The 21,649-nt window shown below is 42.5% G+C and overlaps 1 protein-coding gene across 2 annotated transcripts in view; it reads left to right on the plus strand.

The window, feature by feature from the left end:
* Window positions 1-354: 354 nt before the first annotated feature.
* The window catches only part of TP53BP2 (tumor protein p53 binding protein 2), a 54,320-nt gene continuing 33,025 nt past the window's right edge, over window positions 355-21,649 (plus strand). The window contains exon 1 of one of the 2 annotated variants that reach the window (XM_031438436.2): window positions 355-655. In XM_031438436.2, coding sequence (XP_031294296.1) covers window positions 629-655 — 27 coding nt within the window. In that variant the 5' untranslated portion in view covers window positions 355-628. Of the gene's footprint in view, window positions 656-6,380; window positions 6,401-21,649 lie in introns of those variants that run through there. The other variant, XM_064477274.1, reaches the window with a different exon arrangement.

The raw sequence follows: 21,649 nt of genomic DNA on the forward strand, positions 1-21,649 counted from the left end.
CAGGGAGGCGACGGCCGAAGCCCCCAGGCTCCTACAGCGTCTTTCCTTATTCTGTCTTCGCGAGGCGCCGCCTCACATTCCCCGCCCCTCCTGGAAGCGCGCGCTCCAGTCGCTCCGCCGCGCGCCTCCGGCGGCGCGTCGTCCGAAGGCAAAGAAAGAAAAGGCGGCCCGGCCTCCGCCGCCTCGGGCGCGCGCCCGCCGGCTCACCTCCCTCTCACCGCGGGCCCGCGCAGGCGCGCGCGGCTCCACCCCCGCGGCCTCCCCTCCCCCAGCCAGTCTCGCGCGCCGAGGGCGGGGCCCCGCGCGGGGGGCGGAGCCGGCGCGGGCTCGGCGGGGGCCAGGCCCCGGGGTTAGTTGGTTTCGGAGTGGAGGAGGGAGTCAGGGCCGTCGCGAGCGCTGAGGAGACAAAGCCGCGTCGGGGGCGCGGCCGGGGGTGGCCCGGGGCTCAGTGGCGCCCCAGCCCTCGGGGAGAGCTGTGCGGACCGTCGCGCCGCCCCGCCACTCGCCGCCTCCTTGCAACAGGTCCGCCGCCTCCCGGGCGGCCTCCCTCTGCGCTCCCCTCCCCCGCTCCGCGCGACCCCCGGGGCGCCTCCGCTCGGCTCCAGGCTCGGTCTGGCCACCCGCTTCGATGCGATTTGGGTCCAAAATGATGCCGGTAAGCTGGCGGGCTGGTTGGGGGCCGGGGCTGGGGCCGGAAGTGTGCGAGGTCGCGGGCGGGGGTCTGGTGCGCGCCTTCGTGCGGGTCCCAAGTGGAGCCCGGGGGCCGGAGTCCGCGTCGCGGGGGGCCCACGCCTTGTGAACCTCGGGGGAGCGGCCGCGGCTCGTTCCGGCGGGCTCCCCACCCCAACTCCGGCGTGCGGGAACGGGGAGACCCTCACTGAAGGGAGGGGTCCCAGCAACAGCTCCAGAGTCGGTGGGGCAGCCACTCAAACTTTTCTTTTTTCTCTCTGTTTGGGTCCTGACTCTTTGCTGTTCTTGAAGGTCAAGAACAGGGGAACCAGGAATCTTATTTGCTTTGTCTTTAAAGAAAAACCCAACAACAAACAACTTTAAGTTGGAGTGAAATATACATACTGAAAAGCGTATCATTGCTCTATCTTTAGTTGAATTTCGATCTTTGTATCTAATAGCAGCCAAGCTGCTCTATCTCTTTTTGGAAACGGGTTTTAATAAATGCAACCTCAAAGTTTTTGATCGCAGTGAAACATATTTGCCTGGCTCCCTCTGTTTTCCACAGCTTGTTTTAGCGAGACTTATGAGCAGATTAGTGAGTTCTTCATAGGTTCCGTAGGTTCTTGACGTGGCCGCCAGGCCACAGGTGAACAGCAGGTTTGAGACATTTGAAATGCCCCTTTCCTTCAACGGTTGCAGAATCTGGAGGATTGCAGTGGCTCATGCAGGCTTGAGTAGCGTGTTTCTTCTAGGAAGTTGTACTTAAACCTCTCCCACTGAAACGAGATCTTCTTGCAGTCATCCGATGTTTTCTTAATGGCTTCATTTTTTCAAACACAAAAACAACTTTTCTTTTACTTTTATACAATCTGTGGAATCAGTGACCACAGATATGTTTATTTGTAGTCACAGATGTAGGATATAATGTTCTGTCCCCTAACCCCCTGTTTGTGTCATGGGAGGGCATTCTAAAATTTCACATGCTGGACAGACTTAATTTGTTGGAATTGATAATTGAGTTCATATGGTTTGAGATATCTTGTCCTGCCAGGATGCAAGGAATTTGAAAGTGTAACATTATCCCTCCTGTTTTAGTTTAATACCTGGTTACGAAGTTAGATTTGTGATATGAATGCCCCAAATTAAAATATGAACAATGGATGAGGGTAGGGATTTTGCTGTTAAAATTCTTTATTCCGTGGTTTCACATTTTTTTGCCTTGAAATAACTTCTGCAAGTTTTCTGTGAATTTTTCCTAAAAATAGGAACAAGGCAAGTGTTAGTTGTTGCAACGTGATTTCTTCCTTAAAGATCCATTGTATGTTATGGTGTCCTTTGGGCTTTCTAAATAAACACTTATGAAAGTTTTCCTTCTGCCAACTACAAACCAGATCATCACAATTTATAAAAAGTTATGTAGCTCTTTAGACTGTATTTAATTTAGCAGCATGGTTCTTCTGATTGCCTTTCCTAGTGTCAGTGGAATCTTAATGAGACTCAGTGTGGTGTGCGGCATGTGCCCCAGCTTTGAACAGACTAATGCTTCAGTATTTGCTCAGCTCCTACCTTTATGACCATAGGCTTTTTTCCTTTTTTAATGATTTGTTCCTCAGTTTCACCATCTATGAAATGGGGATGAGAATAATACCTAGCTCTTAGGGTAATTGTGAGGATTAGAGTGACTGTTTATGAAGCAATTAGTGCCTAATTGCCTTGCTTGGAATGGTGCTAGATAAGAGTTTCTGCTCCTGATTTTGCAAAATTGGTTAAACTGGAGATTCCTATACTTGCGAGACATAAAAATACGAAACGAACTTCCATTTAGTAACCTCATGTTATATGTATCTTTACCGTGTAATATTTGAAATACTTGAAAATAAGGCTATTGTCTTAAATATATTTCTCTTTAGCTTTTTTTTTTTTTTAAATTGGGTATTGGAGATCTAACCTTGGACCTCATGCATGCTAAGCATGCACTCTACAACTGAGCGGTACCCACCTCCCTCCTTTTTAGCTTTTAATGTGAATTTTTATTCCAGCATCGAGTGAGATTTCAAATTTATTATTTTGAAAAACTCTAACCAATTTATCAGGAAAAGCGTTATACTTGATATGAAAAAATAGATAGTCTGGGAATGTAGGTAGTTGCCTTGATAGACTTTCTTACTGGGATAAAATGTACATCACAAATGACCATTTTATAACCATTTTTAAGTGTACAGGTCTGTGGCATTGAGTACTTTTTTTTTGATTTGCTTTTAAAGGCTTGCTAAAGATAGCAATTTGCTATTTAGACTGCATTATATTAAAAATGTGCAAATAAATTGTGTTCGTGTGTTTTCTCACCAAACGGTAGAGAATCAAGTGGTTTTCTTTCATGTGGGACATGAAGTGATAATTGGACCCAAAACCAGAAGAGGAGAATGCGTTTTAGCAGACTAAATAAAAATAAGTAGACAAGTGCTGAGAATCACAATAGAGGTAATAATAGGCTACTGCAGGAATGGGTGTAATAATTACGCTCATTTTCAGATATATGTCTGGTTCTGTGATATTTCCACAGCTTGGTGGGGAGAAACTGATTAATCTTTCATACTTGACACCTTACTTTTCTTCATTAAAGAAAGGGTCATTTGCAGTTTGACAGCACGGCTTTTTAGTGAGCCACTCTCATACTGTGTTTGCTGATCAAAAAGGGAAATCATCATTAAAAGCAAAATTTCTCTGCTATTTAAAATTATATCAGATATCTTCTTTTCATTGCTTTTATTTTGCCAAGAATTATATTCAAACAAAAATAGTTTTCTGAAGGAGCTTAGCTAACTCTAAAAGCATTCACTGTTCTTTTTAGATACAGTTTTATAAAAATTTCTGTTTATATCTGCTGTTGAAATGTAAATTAAAAAAATCTAAACACAAAATCGTGCATAGTATTCTGCAGTGCCACGTGGAAGGCCAGAGGACTTGAATTTGCCTGTCTGAATGATAGATGTCGTATCTTTGGTGTTTACATCCAGCTGTGATGGAAATGAGCTGTGTCTGTGCTGTTCGGTATGGTAGCCGCCAGCCAGCCACTGCTACTGCACTTGAAATGTGACTAATGGGACCAAGGAATTGAATTAAAAAAAATTAATTTTAATTACATCTAAATAGCCACGTGCCTGGTGGCCCCTCTATTGACAGTGCATTCGGTTTGAGGAAATAACACAAAGAATAATTTTACATTTAAATCCCATATTTGCAGCTTTATATTTACATTAATATTTTAAATTAGATAGTAATGGACTTCTTATCTCTAATGACTTGGAGAAGAGGTTTTCTGATGATTTAATTTAGTATTCTGTTTAAACGAATTTCATCGTGTAGCCCTAACAGAGGTAATATTTGCAAGAAAATAATAGCTTTATTTTCAAAAGCTCAGTTGAACTAATGATTTATTTTTAGGTTTCTGGCATTTTATCTTTCAGTGCTGCAGAGACATCATAATTATTTCTAGGTGTTCTATGATGCTGTGAAATAATACCTGATTATTTGAGCTTCTAGTTTGGGGAGTCTAGGACCAAAAAAAAGTGGGATCTCTCAGTAGTTCCTTTAGAAGTTTGATACCTGGTCAGTGGGATTTATGCATTAATAAAGGTGGCTATAGGTATCTTGGTCAGCTCCACAGCCCAAGAGCTTAGCTTCTACTGAAATGCTTGAATTATTTTCATGTAGAAGGCTGGTTTTATTTGCACACATTTTCTTAAACTGAGATTGTGTTTTGATATTCCAGACCTTTCAGGTTATAGCTTTGGAACATTGTGTTTGTAGGATTATACCAAGTGCTGAAAGAATCCCTTTTTGTTGTTGAGTGGTAATGGGGTGAGTTAGCTTAGGTTTTATTCCAGAATAAGGTTTAAGGTAGGTTCTCTATAGAATTGTGATTTTCAAAGGTTGTTAAACAAATCATCTATTTAAAAAAATGTGCAAAGTCTCTCACATTTCATGTGTTACAGTGAAGTTTGTTGCCTTGTGATTTCTGCTGTACTAATTAAAAGCTGAAGAGCATTCAAGCATTTTGATAATTTTACCTGGTTTCAGCGCAACCAGATTTAGACTTTATAAAAAGACATAGCACAGATGTACACCTGCTTATGTTTAAAAAATTAACTTATTTATGGGGGGAACATGGAGGGTCATTTATTCATACACTGCTTCTAGGAAGAACTATTTTCTCTCTCTCTCCATGTCCCCTGCCCCTAGCAGCAGACAGTAAAAACAATAAAACAAAACCTCTCTTTTCTGGAGCTTTTAAGGAATACTGTAGACCTTTCTCTCTTGGTAATCTACCATAGTGTGTGAGAATCCTTGAAAACTCTTTCTAGCGCTGACTTAACACTGAGCCATTCTTGCAGCTCATGTGAGGTCCAGCCTCTCTTCAGCTCAAATAGAGTAACTGCGTACCAGTACACGTTGGTATGATGTGCCATCACCTGGTATAAACCTTGCACCAGCCTTCTCTACTGACAAATATGTAAAGAATAAGAAGAGTGGGGTATAGAATTTAGGAATCCAGTGTGTTCTTTTCAGCTCATGCCACTTAAGTCAAACATTATTTAAATACTTCTCTTTTGATGGTGTGCTAGGTACTGAACAGCATATTTGTCTTTAATCAGATGTAATTGAGAAAAGCAAACACAGATGACGGACTGTGTATGAGATGTGTACTTATGCTGGAGTGGTAGGAATGAGTAAAATTTTACATCTTGTGGGGGAGTGCCAAAAGGTCTTAGTCATTAGGAGATCCTTCAGGATCACTGAGCATCAAGGAGGTAGGGATTCTTAAAACACTCTGCATACTGTCTTATCAAAAGAAAACTATCTTATCAAAGAAATACAAACTCCCACCGTAATCAGATTATATGCAGGAAAAGTAGCTTTGCAGACTCAGCAAGTGTGATCATTTTTTGCTTTTTTCTACATAAAATTTATCCCAAAACAAGTTATTTGGTTAATTGGACCAGATTTTCACTGAAAGTGTTCATGGGGCCAGTCAATACTGAACTTTCCCTTTTGAAATGCATACTTCAATGGTTCTTCTAGAAACAAATGTATAATTTAGTGCTATTTATTTAAATTTCAAACATTTCAACTAGAAATCCCTAAGGCACACATTTAGAAAAGCAGTAGAGAACAGTAATGAGTAAAGTGTTGTAGAATACCAGTTTAAACTGCTAGTGGTAATAGTAAACATGGCTAAAACAATTTGCTGATGTTCCACAGTGAAATGAACAATTTCTCTGTGAACCAGTGCGCTTGAAAGCCCTGTGCTCCCATTTCCCACCCAGGATGGTGTGGGAGCTTCTCCTGAGCACCCCTCTGTGCCCAGCACCTGCCCCGAGGTTAGGCTGCTCATCCGTCTAATCCCATTATGACTCTGGGAGGGAGGCTTCCCCCTCTAATTCAACAGATAAGGAATTTGAAGTGCACAGGGTTTCAGTAACTTACTCCCCGGTCACTGGCAGAAATGAGATGTGAACCAGGTCCACCTGTGAAGAATTGTTCTGTTGGAGACGGCAATGCCCAGATCAGAATGTTTTCATATACTTAACAGTAGTCATGATGTTCCTTTGGCTAATGACAACTTCAAATATTGCTCTTCAGAGCATAACTATAATTATTTTTGACGCAGAAAGAAGAAAACAGAGATATTGTCCCATATTTAAATCCAAACTGGATGAGAAGATTGGTAAGTGGTTCTCTTATCAAGTTTCAGCTGACGTGGAGCTGACCTCACGCTGTGTAAAGTAAATGTCTCTGTGATACTATTTTTTTCTGCCTCTAATACTTCTGTAGAGATCTCAGCTCTTCCACATCTGCGGGGAAAGAAAAGGGGTGTAATGATTATCTCTTTTGTATGAGGGGTGTTGGATAGTCTTTCTTTAGATGGTATCTTAAATAGGGCGTGAAGGTGGGAGGAGAGGGTCAGAGTGGAGGAGGCGTGTTGGGAAACGGGAGGACAGGGAGACGCAGCGTCTGCCATGAGATTGCCATCGTCATTCTTCAGTCATTTCCAGGGGCCCGAGAGGTGCAGCAGTGACCTGGAGGAATGCCCACTGCTGGTGGGGCCTCAAGATAGGGTGAAGTGACAGCGTGTTCGCTTGCTGCTGCAGGCTTGTCTGTATAGTAAGGGATAGTAATTCAATGTAATCGGATGAGTTTATCAGAAATAAACTAGGGACTGACATTGAGTGAAATCACATCAGTTCATTGCTCTTCATTTTTTCTCATTAACCTGCTGATTGTTTTTGGATGGCGATTTGGGCATAACGTCTGTTCAACAAATATTTGGTGAATATCCATTGTATTCCAGGCACTGTCCTAAGTGCCAGGGATACAAGAAAGAAAAAGACAGATTTCAGGTAGCTTTCCTTTTAAATGGAGTTTCATGAAGGGTTGTGGGGGGAATGTGGAAAATTAAAAAAAATCGTGAGGGTTACGTAGGATCTAAATAACATCGCATGGCTGCGATGGACGGTCAGGGAAGTGACATTTCTGCTGAGACCTGGATGACGAGAAGGGGCTGGTCCTGGGAAGACTTGCGGGAGGAGCGTTTCCAGTAGGCAGGATGCCCGGGGACCGGTGCAGAGGCCCTGGGGAAGTGATTTGGACCGTGAGGCTGGCACTGAGTGGGCGGCCGGGGACCAGGGGTGAGAGTGGCAGGAACTGAGAGGGAGAGGTGCAGTGTGTAGGCTTTTGTGGGCCGGGGCAGAAAGTGTAGGTTGCACGGAAGGGATGGGGCAGCCTCTGGAAGAGTTTTAAGCAGTAAAAGCGATGTAATCTGAGTGATTGGAGAAGATCCCTCTGTCGCTGTGAGAGAATGGATTGTGGAGGTGCCAGGGCCAAAGAATTGGCTAAGGTGGGAGAGACTTAGAACCCCTGCCATAGGAAGACTACAGAAAACCACCCAAAAGGAATAAAAGTGTTATCACACTGGGGGTGTGAACTGGATGTGAACTCACACAGTGTGTGACTTGCTTTCGATGTTCATAAGCCCGGGGTGCGAGAAGAAACAGTACTACCTACGCAGGGCTGGGGGTCAGACCCACAGGGCTGGGGAGAGTTGCTTCCATATTCACAAGCTCCCCCATGGGATGAAAGAGAAACTAGATTTTGCAGTCGTTAGAGAGCTCTGAAGAGCCTGAGAGAAAGCCTTCTTCTGTCCGCGTAGCTCTTTAAAACAAAACAGGGCACATCAGGTTCCTTACAGAAGCCAGAACTCGACAAAGTTCCACAACAGCCCTGCCTTGGACAGCAGTTTTGACCACGCCGCCTGGAAGCTTCTAATGCTTTTGCCTGCAAGTTCCTTGACCTATCTTTTTTTTTTTTTTTAAATTAGTAGTATCTTCATTTTATGGATGGATGCAAACCAACCAGTGATCTAGGAAATTCAAGTCAGAGCTGACTTTAATCCTAGGAAGGGTCTCCTCGTGCCAGTGTTTTTCTGCACCACCACATCTTGCTGATAACTGCGAGCGAGGTTGCAATGAGTAGGTCATTTTGGGGTAATTTGTTGATCGCCTGAAAAGGGGGGCTATCCTGGATAATAACTTCTATTTTGAAGGTGGATAGGATCCTCTCTGGTAGGTTTTGCTTGCTGCTTTCAGTGGCCGGGGGACCTGGGTGGTTTCCTGCTTTCCTTCCGTTCTTCCATTTTCTCCTGTAATCGTTTCATCACTGGCACAGACCCTGCTCCCCAGCCCCTGATGCACCTTGTCTGATTTACCCATCTCTTGCCGGGACTGGGGTCATCCTCTCCTTATTTATCTTCTTACCTTTACTGTTCTTTGCCCCTTTCATCCATTGGCACACCCCTTCTGTGCTGGTCTTTACGAGACAGAAATCTGTGTCTTCCCCCTCCAGAATTCTTCAAGACTGACTTGTTTACAGCGTAGGATGTAAACTCCTTCACTAGATACAAAGTATCTTTATTGTCTAGCCGAGTGGATTTCAGCGTTTTTGTGTCCAGCTATATTTCCGTTCCAGAATATTTAGCCTCTCAGTGGGCAGTGGAAGTGATCGAAAGAGTCAAAACTTGGAAAAGTCAGTACTTCAAACCTTCATGTTTCAGCAATTCCAGCCCCACGTGGGGAAGGAGGAAGCAGTGTGAGGGCCTTACACATCGCGCGAGCCGCCCTCCCCACTGCTCACTTGGCCTTCCCTCGGGGTGGTGGTGCCTTCGGGAAGATCTGCTCCCTGCACTAGGACTGACTGTGGGGCCTGATGTTATGTTTTCCTCTTGCTCACAGTAAGTTGCACCCTGTTGTATCTCACTGTCCAGAACCTGGTCTGGGCCATCTGACTTTGCTATAATTCTCTCTGTGTGTGTAAAACAAGTTTTATACATGGCAGTTTTTTTTGCAGCTTGCCTGTGGCTCACGGGTTGAGAATTGACCTGGCCCTTCTGTTTGTCCAGCCTTGCCCCCTCCTTCATGTTTCAGCAGTTCCAGGATTGCAGTGATGACAGCATGCCAGTCTTCTCATGCCTCTGTGGCTTTCCGTGTGATGTTTTTCTGCCTGGATGGCCCTCTTCCTGCTTGTCTTACTCACCCTCCAGTTTTTGGTTCGGTAGTCCACCTTGAAAGGAGTAGTTTTCTCCTGTTCTCTCTGGACGTCACTGGACCCGCCACCAGGAAGTGTGTCACTTGTTTGCGGTGCTCCTGTGTTGCTCTGTGTGCTGCTTAGGGGCGTGGACTGGTTCTTTCGTCTTTGTGTTTCCAACGCTGAGCACACTGTTTGACCCACCATGGGCATTACTGAATATTGTTTGGGTGAATGAATGTTCTTATTTTTGATTTTCCTTGGTGAGAGTAGTTCTTGCCCATTTAAATTTATGCCCATTATTGGGTTTTGCGCCTTCCCAAAGATTTCCACAGAGATGAAATCTTTGAAAATGAAGGGCCAGTGTGCGAGGTAGAAAGAGAAGAACTAGAGGCAGCAGATGGGTTGTACTCATGGCATCACGGATGGATCTTAGAAATACCGTGCTTAGCGAATAATAGTGAAAGGTAGACTGAAGCATGTAACAGCACCTTTAAGTGAAACAAGACGCTCGCCTACAAAACAGCAGCGCTCAGTTTTGAAGAAAGCACAGCAGCGTTAACCTTGGAGTGGTTGGGGTAGGGGCGGGGAATTAACTAGTGGGATGTATATTTTTTAAAATTCTTTTACTTTGGTGTTGTTTATGACACATTGAAAGCAGAGTAGCCTGAAGTGAGCAGCTTTGGTGGATATTTTGGAATTTGAAATGTATCTAAATCAGGCTTCAGGCATAGTTGAAAAGGAGAGAAAAGATTTAAGTTATCCTAAAGTAAGCAGAATGCTGTGTTTTCTTCCTGTGAGACACTGTCTGGCTTTGAGAAAGCCCCCTTGGAAGTTACACCATGTGTTCACGTATAAACGCTTCTTGATTCCTCGTGACGTGGACGTCCTCTGTCACGTCCTGTCTCCTGTTCACTTTTCTGTCTTCTGGGGAGCTTTGAGTCTCCGAACCACAGTATCAACACGTATTACAGATTTGCTCCATGTAAGATACTAAGATAGATACTAAGATTGCATTTTTGGGAGGAGGAGAAGAACTGGGAGGAAGCATTTAATGGCCAAAACCTCTGTCTTGAAGGAATTAATCGACCAGTAAGACAGATCAGACGGGGCTCCAAACAGCTGTGGTGTGAGTGGCTTCTCAGAGAAGCCAAGAGAAAGTTTACTTCTGGCTGGAAGTGTGTATGTGTGGGAGGGAGAAGGTCAGAGGCAGTTTTATGGTCTGTGAATTATTCTAGAAGGATAAGGGATAACTTTGACACTGAGGCGCAAGGTGTAGGAAACAGGTGAACTACCTACCCTGGGGAGAGGAGTGAGGAAAAGCGTGGGTTTTCTAGATTTCTCATTTGGTGATTTGAGGCTGTGACTGTGGAGTGGATCATTTAAAATATGTTTAGGTCTTAATATTTCTTATAATTGAATGGAAATTCCTTGAAATTCAAAACATGCAAAGATTAAATACCATGATATATGAATCTTTTTTATTAAAGTATATTTGATGAAATATTATATAAGTTACAGGTATAAAATCTGTGATGTTTTGATATTGTCACTGGGCTAACCATTGACATTGTAACGTTAAATATTGTACAGATGAATATGCCCGGCTGTTATCTGTTAGTGAAACAACTACTGCTATATTTCATTTACAGCAAATTACCCAGAAACCTAGCTTCTTGGTACATCCCTGCTTATAACCCCCTAATGCGGTGGTTCTCAAACTTCAGCGACATTGCTGGGCCCCACCCCAAGGTTTTCTAATTCAGGAGGGGGCCTGAGACTTTCGAATTCTGATGAGTTCCCAGGGGATGCTGATACTGTTAGCCTGGGGACCACACTTTAAGAACTCCTCTAGTGACTTTTCCTGCCTTCTTCAGCCTGCACTCCTTCTTGACCTACAAGGCCCCACATCAGCTGCCACTGTTTACCTCTCTGCCCTCATTCACACGCGCCTTTACTCCTGATCCACTGGCCTTCTTTCTGGTCATGGACTAGACGAAGCCCATTGCCATCTCAGGGCCTTTGCACGGAATGTCTTCTCCAGATGTTTCAAGAGACATCTGGCTGGCTCCTTCAGCCTCAGTTCAAACGTCCCTCCCTGGACGCCTTTCCCAACCATGCCATCCTGTCATCACCTCTGTCACTCTCTGTCTTGTCACTTTGTATTCCATGCTCATCTATTATCAGTCTCTTCTCTCTGCCCAAAAGAATGCAAGCTTTCTCATCACTGTATTCCCAGTGTGATGTCAGTACTCAGTGAATCCTAACGGGTGAGTGAATACAAGATGTTGAAGTCAACAAGGAGTTGGGATTGAGAGGAAGAAGAACCAGGAACTTCTTTAGAGTAACTGGTGATGGTGAGATATGACTTCTCCACGTTTCAGTGGAGGTAACTGTTACCTGTTTACGTATATGAAGTGGTTGTGTGATCAGACATCTAAGACCAGCTGTTTTTCAGTATGTAATGAATTTTTCCCTCAGTTAAAGTAACCACTTCATATTTGCTGTGTCATTTTTTTCCCAGAATGGTAATTATCTTAGAAAATGACCGTGTACTCTAGGCAGTGCCAACTGAATGGCTGCGATAGTCCATGTTTGATGACGTCCTTTAATATTGCTGTTCAAATTGGTATTGAGCCTATTATGTCATTGATTTCTAGATTCTACTCACTTGCTATCATGACCAAAGAAATAGTTTGATGTTAAAAAAAATCCATTGAATATGATTTTATAATTTTTTTAAATAATAACTTAAATGTCTGATAGAAACTGATATACTGATGTTTAAATATTCCATGATGAAAAAGCAGTACATTTAGTGTGGAAGTGGTATGCTTAGTGTAGAAGTAGGTTTAAATATCGTTGGTCTTTACTAGAACATTAGTAGATGTAGCTCATGGTAACTGAAGATTTTATAAAGCAGTTTAGTGGCCTCAGGAGTAAACTCTAGGCAGGAGAGACAGCCCAGAAGTCTTAATAAATAGGTCTCTGTAAGCAGTGATCATCTGATAACTGTAACAAGTTTGGACCAATCATCAGGGAGGCTGGAGAGCATCTCTTTGAGGGAAAGGACTCCAAGATGTAGTGCCCCGCTACTCCTGAAGGAGGCTACGCAGAGACCTCTGTTGGGTGCCCACTTGGAGACTGGGGAGAGGGGTGACGGGGCAGCACACTGAGTGCAGAAGGATGGCAGCCCAGCCCACAGCGAGGGAGCCACGCTAGCCGACCCATGTTCCCAGGGTGCCGTCCCTACCTGCAGAGTGACCACTGGAGCAGACAGCCAGGTCTCCGAGGAGCATGAGGCCGAAAATCCCGGAAGATCGGACTGGTCTGCATCTCGTTGCTAACCCCCTTCCAGTATTGTAAGCCAGAGTTGGGCTGAATGGCTCTGTGTGTTTGAGAGGCTGAAAGACGTTTTGGTCATTATTACTATTTCTTAATTAAATACTCTTTCTCATATCTTAGTGTTAAGAGATGTTTTTCTTGACCAGGTTATAGGAAGCCTAGTAGCAGCATCCTCTTCCGGGAAGTAGTCTGGGGCCTTCCTTCATTCATTCCCTTTCCCTCTCCACAGAGGAGTTACTAAATACAAAACCACCTGGACTTTTCTCTGATCCTACTATCGGATTATTACTCGGCTGTCCCTATGGTGAGTTTCCTGTGAGTTGTAAGATGGAGAACTTATACCACTCTTACAGACTGTTCTTTTTCTCTAAAGGACAATCTTTCCCTCTCTCTCATATTCTCCCCCCTTAGGTAAACCTAAGCAAATCGAGTTTTTGTAAATCAGAACTCTGAAGGTGTTACTGCAAAGCTTAACTTCCTTTCTGTGACAAGGAACCTCTTACACTCTTGTTTCTTTTTTTCTTTCTGTGGAACTTCATATCAGTTTTCAATCAAAGGAATAAACTGTAGCCTGTGACACAAAGTAAATTTCTTATAAATGCCCTAGCCAGTTTTCTTTCTTTCTTTCTTTCCTTCTTTCTTTCTTTCTTTCTTTCTTTCTTTCTTTCTTTCTTTCTTTCTTTCTTTCTTTCTTTCTTTCTTTCTTTCTTTCTTTCCTTCTTTCTTTCCTTCTTTCTTTCTTTCCTTCCTTCTTTCTTTCTTTCTTTCTTTCTTTCTTTCTTTCTTTCTTTCTTTCTTTCTCTTTCTTTCTTTCTTTCTTTCTTTCTTTCTTTCTTTCTTTCTTTCTTTCTTTCTTTCTTTCTTTCTTTCTTTCTTTCTTTCTTTCTTTTTCTTCCTTCCTTCCTTCCTTCTTTCCTTTCCTTTCCTTTCCTTTCCTTTCCTTTCCTTTCCTTTTCTTTTCTTTCTGTATTTCCTCTTGGAAAAGTCTTCCAAATTTTAATCTGAAATAATTCCTCTTTGAAATGAATCATTCTTGTATTAATAGCATTAACATTAGAATTGCAGTGAATACATGTCCTGGACAAATGGAACTCTTAAAAATTAATCTATGACCTGTTCTTTTGAAATAAAAATTGTCTGTGACTTTGGAGTTTTGGAAGGGCAAGTCTTCATTCAGGCATGACTTGGGCGTGAATTACCACGCAGTGTGTGTGGAGGTCACCTGGAGTTACTTAATATAAATAGTGTTTACTCTTTCCTTGAATCTTCTTTCTCTTCAGATTAATCACTTTAGGAATCAAATCATATTTACCATCTTCAGGGAAGCAGTTTCACATTCGTTTATCACAGTTTATATTATGGGTACTTTAAAGTTGTAAATTATAATAAAAATGTATTAACCTTGAGATGTAAAAAAATGTAAAGTGACATCTCTACTCGCTCTCCTAACACTGCTGATTTCATTTATGTATTCCATTAAGGTCAATTCATAGGTCCATATATTCTAAATGGTTACAACCTACAACTTAATATTATCGTTTTGTAACTTTATCCTACCATGCATTTAACACTGTTCTTAGAGTAGTTGGTACCTGGCTCATAGTCCTTCCAGAAAGTGTGTTTTAAGTGACTTTTCCATGCTTAACTTGCTGGATATTTAGTTTTTCATCTTCCTGTTTATTGATCTAACACTGTAGTGACAATCTTCATACATCTAGAATTTTTCATAATTTCAGTTATTTCTCTGGGGATAAATTCCCAGAAGGTAAAGTCATGAGGAATACATAAATTTATGGTTTTTTAATACATGACTCATGTTACTTTCCAAATGGGATTTTTAACAATTTTTAGTACCACCGTTATGGTCTTTGAATGAATCACTTTCCCATGTTCTCACCTCTGTTGACGCAGCGCTCGACTGTGAAGACTCATTTAATAGTTGTCAGTGATACCTCATTGTTTTAATTTACATTTATTTCCCCCATATTTTATCATCTGTGTTGTCCTATGTGATCTGTCTCTTATATCCTCTGCTTTTAAGTATACTTTAGAGTTGACTCTTACTGTTTAGCAGTGAATCTATTCTCCTTGTGGCTCCTAGTATTAACAAATGAAGTTCTTGAAGACTTAAAAGTTGAAAAGAAGGTTGCAGTTTATGTCTATGTCACTGAGAAGGGACAACCTGTATCAAGAGAAGAAGAGCCATCTCCTCTGTTCCATCTAAGCTGGACCTTGTGAGCAGTTTCAGATGCCCCAGCTATTTATTGTCCTCAGAGTCACAGGGGCAGCTGTAAAGGCTGGTGTGTTGTTTTGATTGGATTAATGCTGCACTCTTAATGATGAAAATAATTTATGTCACAAGTTCCCAGGATCCTGTTTGGAGCATGAGTCAGTGAGAATCATTGAGTTTCTCACAACAGCCTCCCAGAGGATTTAACTCTGGGGAACTCCATTGCTTCTGTGTGGGAAAGAAACTGATGAAGTCATCTCTCTTTTCTTAAGAATATAAGAAAAAATTTAAAAAAATCCCAACTCAGGAAGAGATGGCATTTTGGAAGTAAGGTTACTATAGGATTATTACTGTTTTTTATTATTTCTTTATGCTTTCTGTTAATTTATGCCTCCTTGCTGAAACTTCAGTCTACCTCAGATCACATTCATCTTTCTCATTCTGAATTTCCATTTTACCTGCAGCCTTACTCATGTAATTCAGTACCAAGCTGTCCTTTAATTTTTTCATGAGTAAATTTAAGGAAAATTACCGTAAGAGATCTCACATAGTAAGCATGTAGAGGGCATTTTAAATTGTGATGTAATTCACATACCATGAAATTCACCTTGTAAAGTGTATAATTCAGTGATTTCTTAGTATATCGCCAAGGTTATCGCCACTAATTCCAGAACATTTTCATCACCCCAGAGAGAAACTGTATCCTGGAGTCACTCCCTATTCCCCCTCTCCCGACACCTGGTAAACGTGGGTCTGCTTTTTGTCTCTATGAATTTAAATATTCTGGACATTTCTTTCTGTGTCTGGCTTCACTTAACATAATGTTCTCAGATTCATCCACATTTTAGCATGCATCAGTACTTTGTTCCTTTTGTGGCTGAATAATATTCCATTCTAATGTAGTGGGCATTTAAGGTGTATTTCTTGATCGCTTGTTTTTAGTGGCCCCTGACTGAAGTTGAGGCAGCATGGTAACACAGAAAAGCACCGGCAAACAGATAGTTGCCTTACAAATCTCACAGGAAGGACCCAGGGAATAAAAATGGCACTTTATGTTTATCTTACTAATTTCATCATTGATTCCTTAAAAAATCAATTTTATTATCCAGCTGATGTTTAATCATTCTAGAAAATTTAAGCATAGGTGAATGCTCCAAAATTCATTTCATAATCTTAATCACCAAAGCATAACTACTGTTAATTTGATGAATTTAATTCCAGGCTTTTTTCTGTGCATGTATTTCATATATGTATACACACATTATTATTTTTCAATTTGTATAATAGGATATGGTGAATACTGTTTTGTAACAAAACAGTATATAACTGACACATTCTTGAGAGTTTTGCTATTTGTACTTTTTCTTTCTAAAATGTTTTCATAAAAGATGCTGAAAACATCTAAGATTTAGCTGTTTTATTTGTTATTATTAAAGGTCATGAATTCTCAGCCAAAATTGTTGTTTTCTGAAGGACTTAGTTGATAGAGTAGGCTAAACTTTATTTCTTAAGTTAATTGTCAACATGCTGATAAAACTACTTCATCTCAATGGAATAAAAACAGCTTCACCTTGTTTCTGTTTTATTTTTAGGGAATTAAATTACATTTTGAAGAATTCTTTTGTTATATTGGAGCACAGTACATTTATGAAACAAAGATAAAAGGAAAGGGGCAATATAAAGAGCATGTGTGCTTGCTTTTTTCTCAGGTTAACATGATAAGTTAGTTTAATCAGACCTCTCTTTTGACCCTCTTTTTCTTTTTTCTTTTTTGTTCTTCTAAGTAAATTAAGAAGGAGAGAATTGATACTCATTGAGAAAATACCTGTTTCACTTCCTCTATAAAATTTGAGATAGTTACAATGTATCATACTAAAGCCTATAATTATGGGCAGATTATAATTAAAATGTTTAAAATTGTAAATGATATATAAGTGTGATATTTAACCTTTATAACTTGGGAACATACTTTAATGCCTGTAAATTTAAAGGTAGGTGAAATGAGTTTTAAAAGTTTATTTCAAGTGATATGGTGCCTTTTTGTTCAAATCATAATTTTCTAGGGGGAAATGTAGCAATTATAGGAATTGTCGCCACCAGTAGCAGCTGGACTGGTGGGTGGTCTCTGTCCCCCACACCCTCAAGGACCCTCAGTTGCATGTGAATTGTCCTACAGTCCAGTCATGGCTTAAGGCCACCTCTTCTGTCTGTATCATTGTCACCATGCTGTGGCGTTCAATTAAGAAACCAACAAGCTTGACAGATTATTTTTGTAACTGAAAAAGTAAAATCATCTCTACAGCAAAGAAAGTAAGTGAGAATGGGGCTGTGGCGGTTTGGCCAGGCCGAGTGGGAAGGGGTTGTGGGTTCTCCAGATGGAGATCACCCCTGGGCAGTGAGCACTGATTTGGAGAGAAAGATTCAGCGACGTCAGCACCATTTCCCCTCCCGACTGGATCATTCCATCCATTAAAATATCCTGTGAAAACTCCATGGTGAAATTATAAAAGCAACAAGACACTCCTTTCACCCTGGGTCTTCTTCCATCGGTGGCTCTGTGGTCCCCGTGTGCTTCCCTTGGGCTCTCTGGGCTGTTCCAGCTGGGCCTGCAGCCTCATCCTCAGACAGCACTTGTCAGGGCGGTGTGCAGCCTCCATCCTGCCAGGTCTGGGCATCAGCCCTCAGCCCTCATGGCTGAGGTCTCTGAGCTCCATTTGACTTAGTTGAGGCTGCCTTTGCTTGGTCTCTGGTACGCCACACTCCCTGGGGTTTCTTTCTGTTTTTTTATTGATGGGTCCCCCTCGGTCCTTTGTGGACCCTCTTACTCTGTGGGACTTGTAGGTGTTGGATAGCTCACGGCATAGCCCTCAGCTTTCTTTTCCATCTCTGGCTATTCCTTGCTGATCTAGGGGCATCCAGGCTTATGGTTTTAAATGCTTCCATTTGCTCAGCTCCTACAGTCATCATCCCAGTCAGATGAACAGTTAGATGGCCTCTCCACATCCCAGGTGTAACACAGAGGTCCTGGTCCTGGGGCCCTCCCCCAGCCTGTTCCTCCTTCATCTCGAAATCACACCGCCGTTTGCCCCGTTGCTTAGACAGCAAACCCAGATTCACTCTTCTTTTCTCTCTACTCACACCCCACATCCTGTCTGTCAAGCAAGTCTTTTTGGCTCTACTTTCAAATATAACCCAGGTCCAGCCATTTTTCATCACCTTTGCTGTTCCCTGCTGTCTGTACTACCATTCTGTCTCATTTTATGTGCTACATTTCCTCTTAATTGGTTTTCCATTCCTGTCCCCCTGGAGTCTAGTCACATAGTGGCCAGAGTGATTTTTTAAAAAATGACATAAATCACTACCCTGTTCAGAATCCTCCAGTGACCTTTTTTTTTTTTTTAAATTGAGATATGATTCACATACCACCATTCTGAAGTATCTAATTTAGCGGTTTTTAGGATTATGCAGCCATCACCACTAATTCCAGAACATTCTCATCACCCCCAAAAGAAGCCCTGTACCTGTTAAGAACCACTCTCCCAGCCCCTGGCAACGACTAATCTACTCTCTGTTTCTAATGATTTGCTTCCAATGACCTCTTAGATTAAAATCCAAATTCCTCGCTCTGGCCTTAGAACAGTGTGGTTCTCAGCTTGTGGTTGCCAGACAAGCATCGGTACCATATGGTGCTTGTTAGAAATGCCCCCATCCCAGATCTGAGTCAGAACTTCTGAGGGCGGGCCCTAGCCATCTGTGATTGACAGTCCTCTGTCCACGCCAGAGTTTGACACTCACTGGCCTCCAGCATCTTGCACGATCTGGCCTCTTTGAATGAATCTCCTGTAATTACTTCTTCTTGCTCTCTCTACAGTGACCTTCCTCTTCCGCAAATGTGACAAACTCGATTTTTCCTCAGGGCCTTACACTTGCTGCTACCTCTGCTTGGGATATTTTTTCCCTGGACCTTGTGCTCTCATTCTGTTCAGATTTGTTGCTCAGTGGCCCTCTCTAACCACATAGATGCTGAAGTCATTGAGCCTGAGGATGGAGAGGAGGAACATTTTTTGCTTGCCTGTCTCCACCTCCTTTGTGCCCCAGGGGGCTGACTTCTATAAACCACATCTGTGGCCTCCCTTGCCTTTGGGTCCTTCTAGTCGGATTTGTCCAGTAGGCAGTGATGTGACAATGTAAGAAGAAGGGAGCTGGGTTGGGGTATCTATGCCCTTGGCTCCCTCCCTGTGGGCTGACTGTGTCCCTCTCCACACAACTCTCTCTTTTGAATTTTGTACCATGTGCTGTGTTAACTGTTGAGTAAAGGTTATTTCTGCATTAGAACTTAAACCATGAAATAGGTGGTGTATGAATCTTGGATGAATGAAGAGCATGTTGAAACAGGAGGAGGAGGATGTAGCGTGATACAAGCTGAAGAAGTGAGGACAGGACACTGATTTTTGTCAGTGTGGATAGCTGGGCTCTGTACTGTCTGCTCTCTCATCTGTCAGTACCTCAAGGAAAACTTTCTGTGAAAATAAATCAGAGGTACATCTGTAAAGTGTGATAACAGCTTTGTTCATTCATAAACACATCCTTACTGTGTGCTTGCTGCATACCAGGCCCAGTGCACGGTGCTGAGGATACCATATTCAACATCTCTGAACTTAATGGAACTTAATGTTCTGTGAGTGGGGAAGATGGGTAATGAAAGCAGATTAAGTAAATATAATATGGGGTATGTTGGTGACTGTGCCAAGGAGAGAAATCAAGCAGGGAAGTGTGTGTGCCCCGGTGAGGGTGGGGGTGGAATTTTAGGCGGGATGGTGGGGGAAGGCTTCCGGAGAAGGCAGCGTTGGAGTGAAGACCTGGGGAAATGCTGGCACATAGGGAAGAGCGTTTGCTGGGGAAGGTCGTCCAGAAGACGTGACCGCAGGTTTGCCCTGCAGTCTGGACCCAGGCATTTGGAGGCGCTTCACCCCTTTTCCTGTCCTTGGAATGTGCTCTCTGCTTGCCCTCCCCAAGCTTGAAGCTACCCAAGGACACAGCCTCCAGACTGAACCTGGTTAAAGCTTCTCCATAAACTTTCTGTTCATCTTGCAGCCACCCAAGACAAGCCTTGTGAGTCTTGTAAGCTCCCTTGCTGATTAAATTGCCTCCTGCCAGTCTGGAGTGGGCTGTCTTTTTTCTTCCTTTTTCCTTTGGTCTCTCCCTGCCCTCTGTGTCTGGGGCCCGTTTTGGATTTCACCTGGGAAGCTCCAAGGAGATTTCAGAGATTTTGACCCAACAACATTGCAAACAGGAACAGCAGGTGCACAGGCCCTAGGGAGGAGGGAGGGGGACAGCAAGGAGGACACTGGCAGAGCAGAGCAAAGAGGGTTAGGAGGTGAGGGCTGGAGAGGGAGTGGGGCCAGGTGTTGGTGTGGGCAGATCACAAGCCACCTAATCCAAACAAAGCTCCCTCCCTCCGCTCCTCCCCTCCCTTACCTGATGCTCCCACGGTCACAAAACAGAGCAACCCTGGTTTTCCTCCTAAATTTACTCTCTCATCATCCACTGAATAGTTCAGTTCACACCCACCCCTGTTTAGTCACCTGATCCCATCTTTCTATTGAATCTCTCCTTTTCCCTCTGTCCTCTTCACCACTGCCTTTATTCAGGTCCCCGCTTCATGCCTGGGTTGCTGATTTCCAACATGCAGACTGTTGTAAAGATGTTGGCTTTTGCTCTGACACCCAGTGAACACCCAAACTAGATGGCAACTCGTAGGGAACTTAAAGACTCATATTTTGAAGACAAGGAGGCTGAGATTCAGAGAGGTGACATTACTTCCCTAATAATTATTAATGAGTCTGGGGTGAGAACCCAGATCTCCTGCCTGGGAGTCAGCAGCAGCATCACATTGCTAGCCCTCCTTCACGTCACCGAGCTGTCTTCATGTGTGATGGCAGCAGTGGGGTCCACTCGTGTGCCACCATTCATACCAGTGTTAATCTTGAGGGTTTGGGGGGCGGGGAAGTAAGTTTAAACAGAACATCATTTCTTATCATTCATATTTATAATTGTCCTTTTAAATAAACAAAGCTGTTGTTTCCCAGAAAGTAAAAGGCCAGATCTCTATTAAAGTTTGGTTACTGGGTTTGAAGAGAGCATTTCCTGATATTCTTCTGCTATAAGGAACAGCTTAAAGAGTAGAGCATGGAAATAGATAAGCAAAGTCCTACTGTAGAGCACAGGGAACTGTATTCAATAACTTGCAATAACCTATAATGAAAAAGAATTTGAAAAAGAGTGTGTATGTGTATAACTGAATTACTATGCTGTACACCAGAAACTAACACAACATTGTAAATCAACACTGCTTCAATTTTAAAAAAAGAATAAACAGGATCAAAAAAAAAAAAAAAAAAAAAGATGATAAGAACAGAATTGTACCCTCTCTCATTCTGGTAGCCAAGTGTATCATTTCCCTGAGTCTTTTTCTTCATTTATAAAGAGAAAATAACGTCTGCTCAGCTTATCTGAGAGGTGATGTAAGTTTCTGAGATGTGTGTGAAAGATGAAGTATAAAGGTAAGGTGCTATTATCTTATGTAATAGCCTTTTATTTGTTGACACAGTTAGTGTTTAGTATATACACAGTATGTTAAATATTTCTGTGATTTAATAAATACCTCCAAGTCTCATATTTACAATGAAGCCAGTTACTATGTTTGAAGTGTTAAACTTCAAAGAAAATTTTGGTGTGGGTAGAGAGTATTGAGGACAAGTACTATTTAGTACTAAAGTGACTAAAGTGTAAATTATTTATCTCCCTCCTTAAATGCCCTGT

This window comes from Camelus dromedarius, chromosome 21, assembly GCF_036321535.1.
Source record: "Camelus dromedarius isolate mCamDro1 chromosome 21, mCamDro1.pat, whole genome shotgun sequence".
Classification (NCBI taxonomy): Eukaryota; Metazoa; Chordata; class Mammalia; order Artiodactyla; family Camelidae; genus Camelus; species Camelus dromedarius.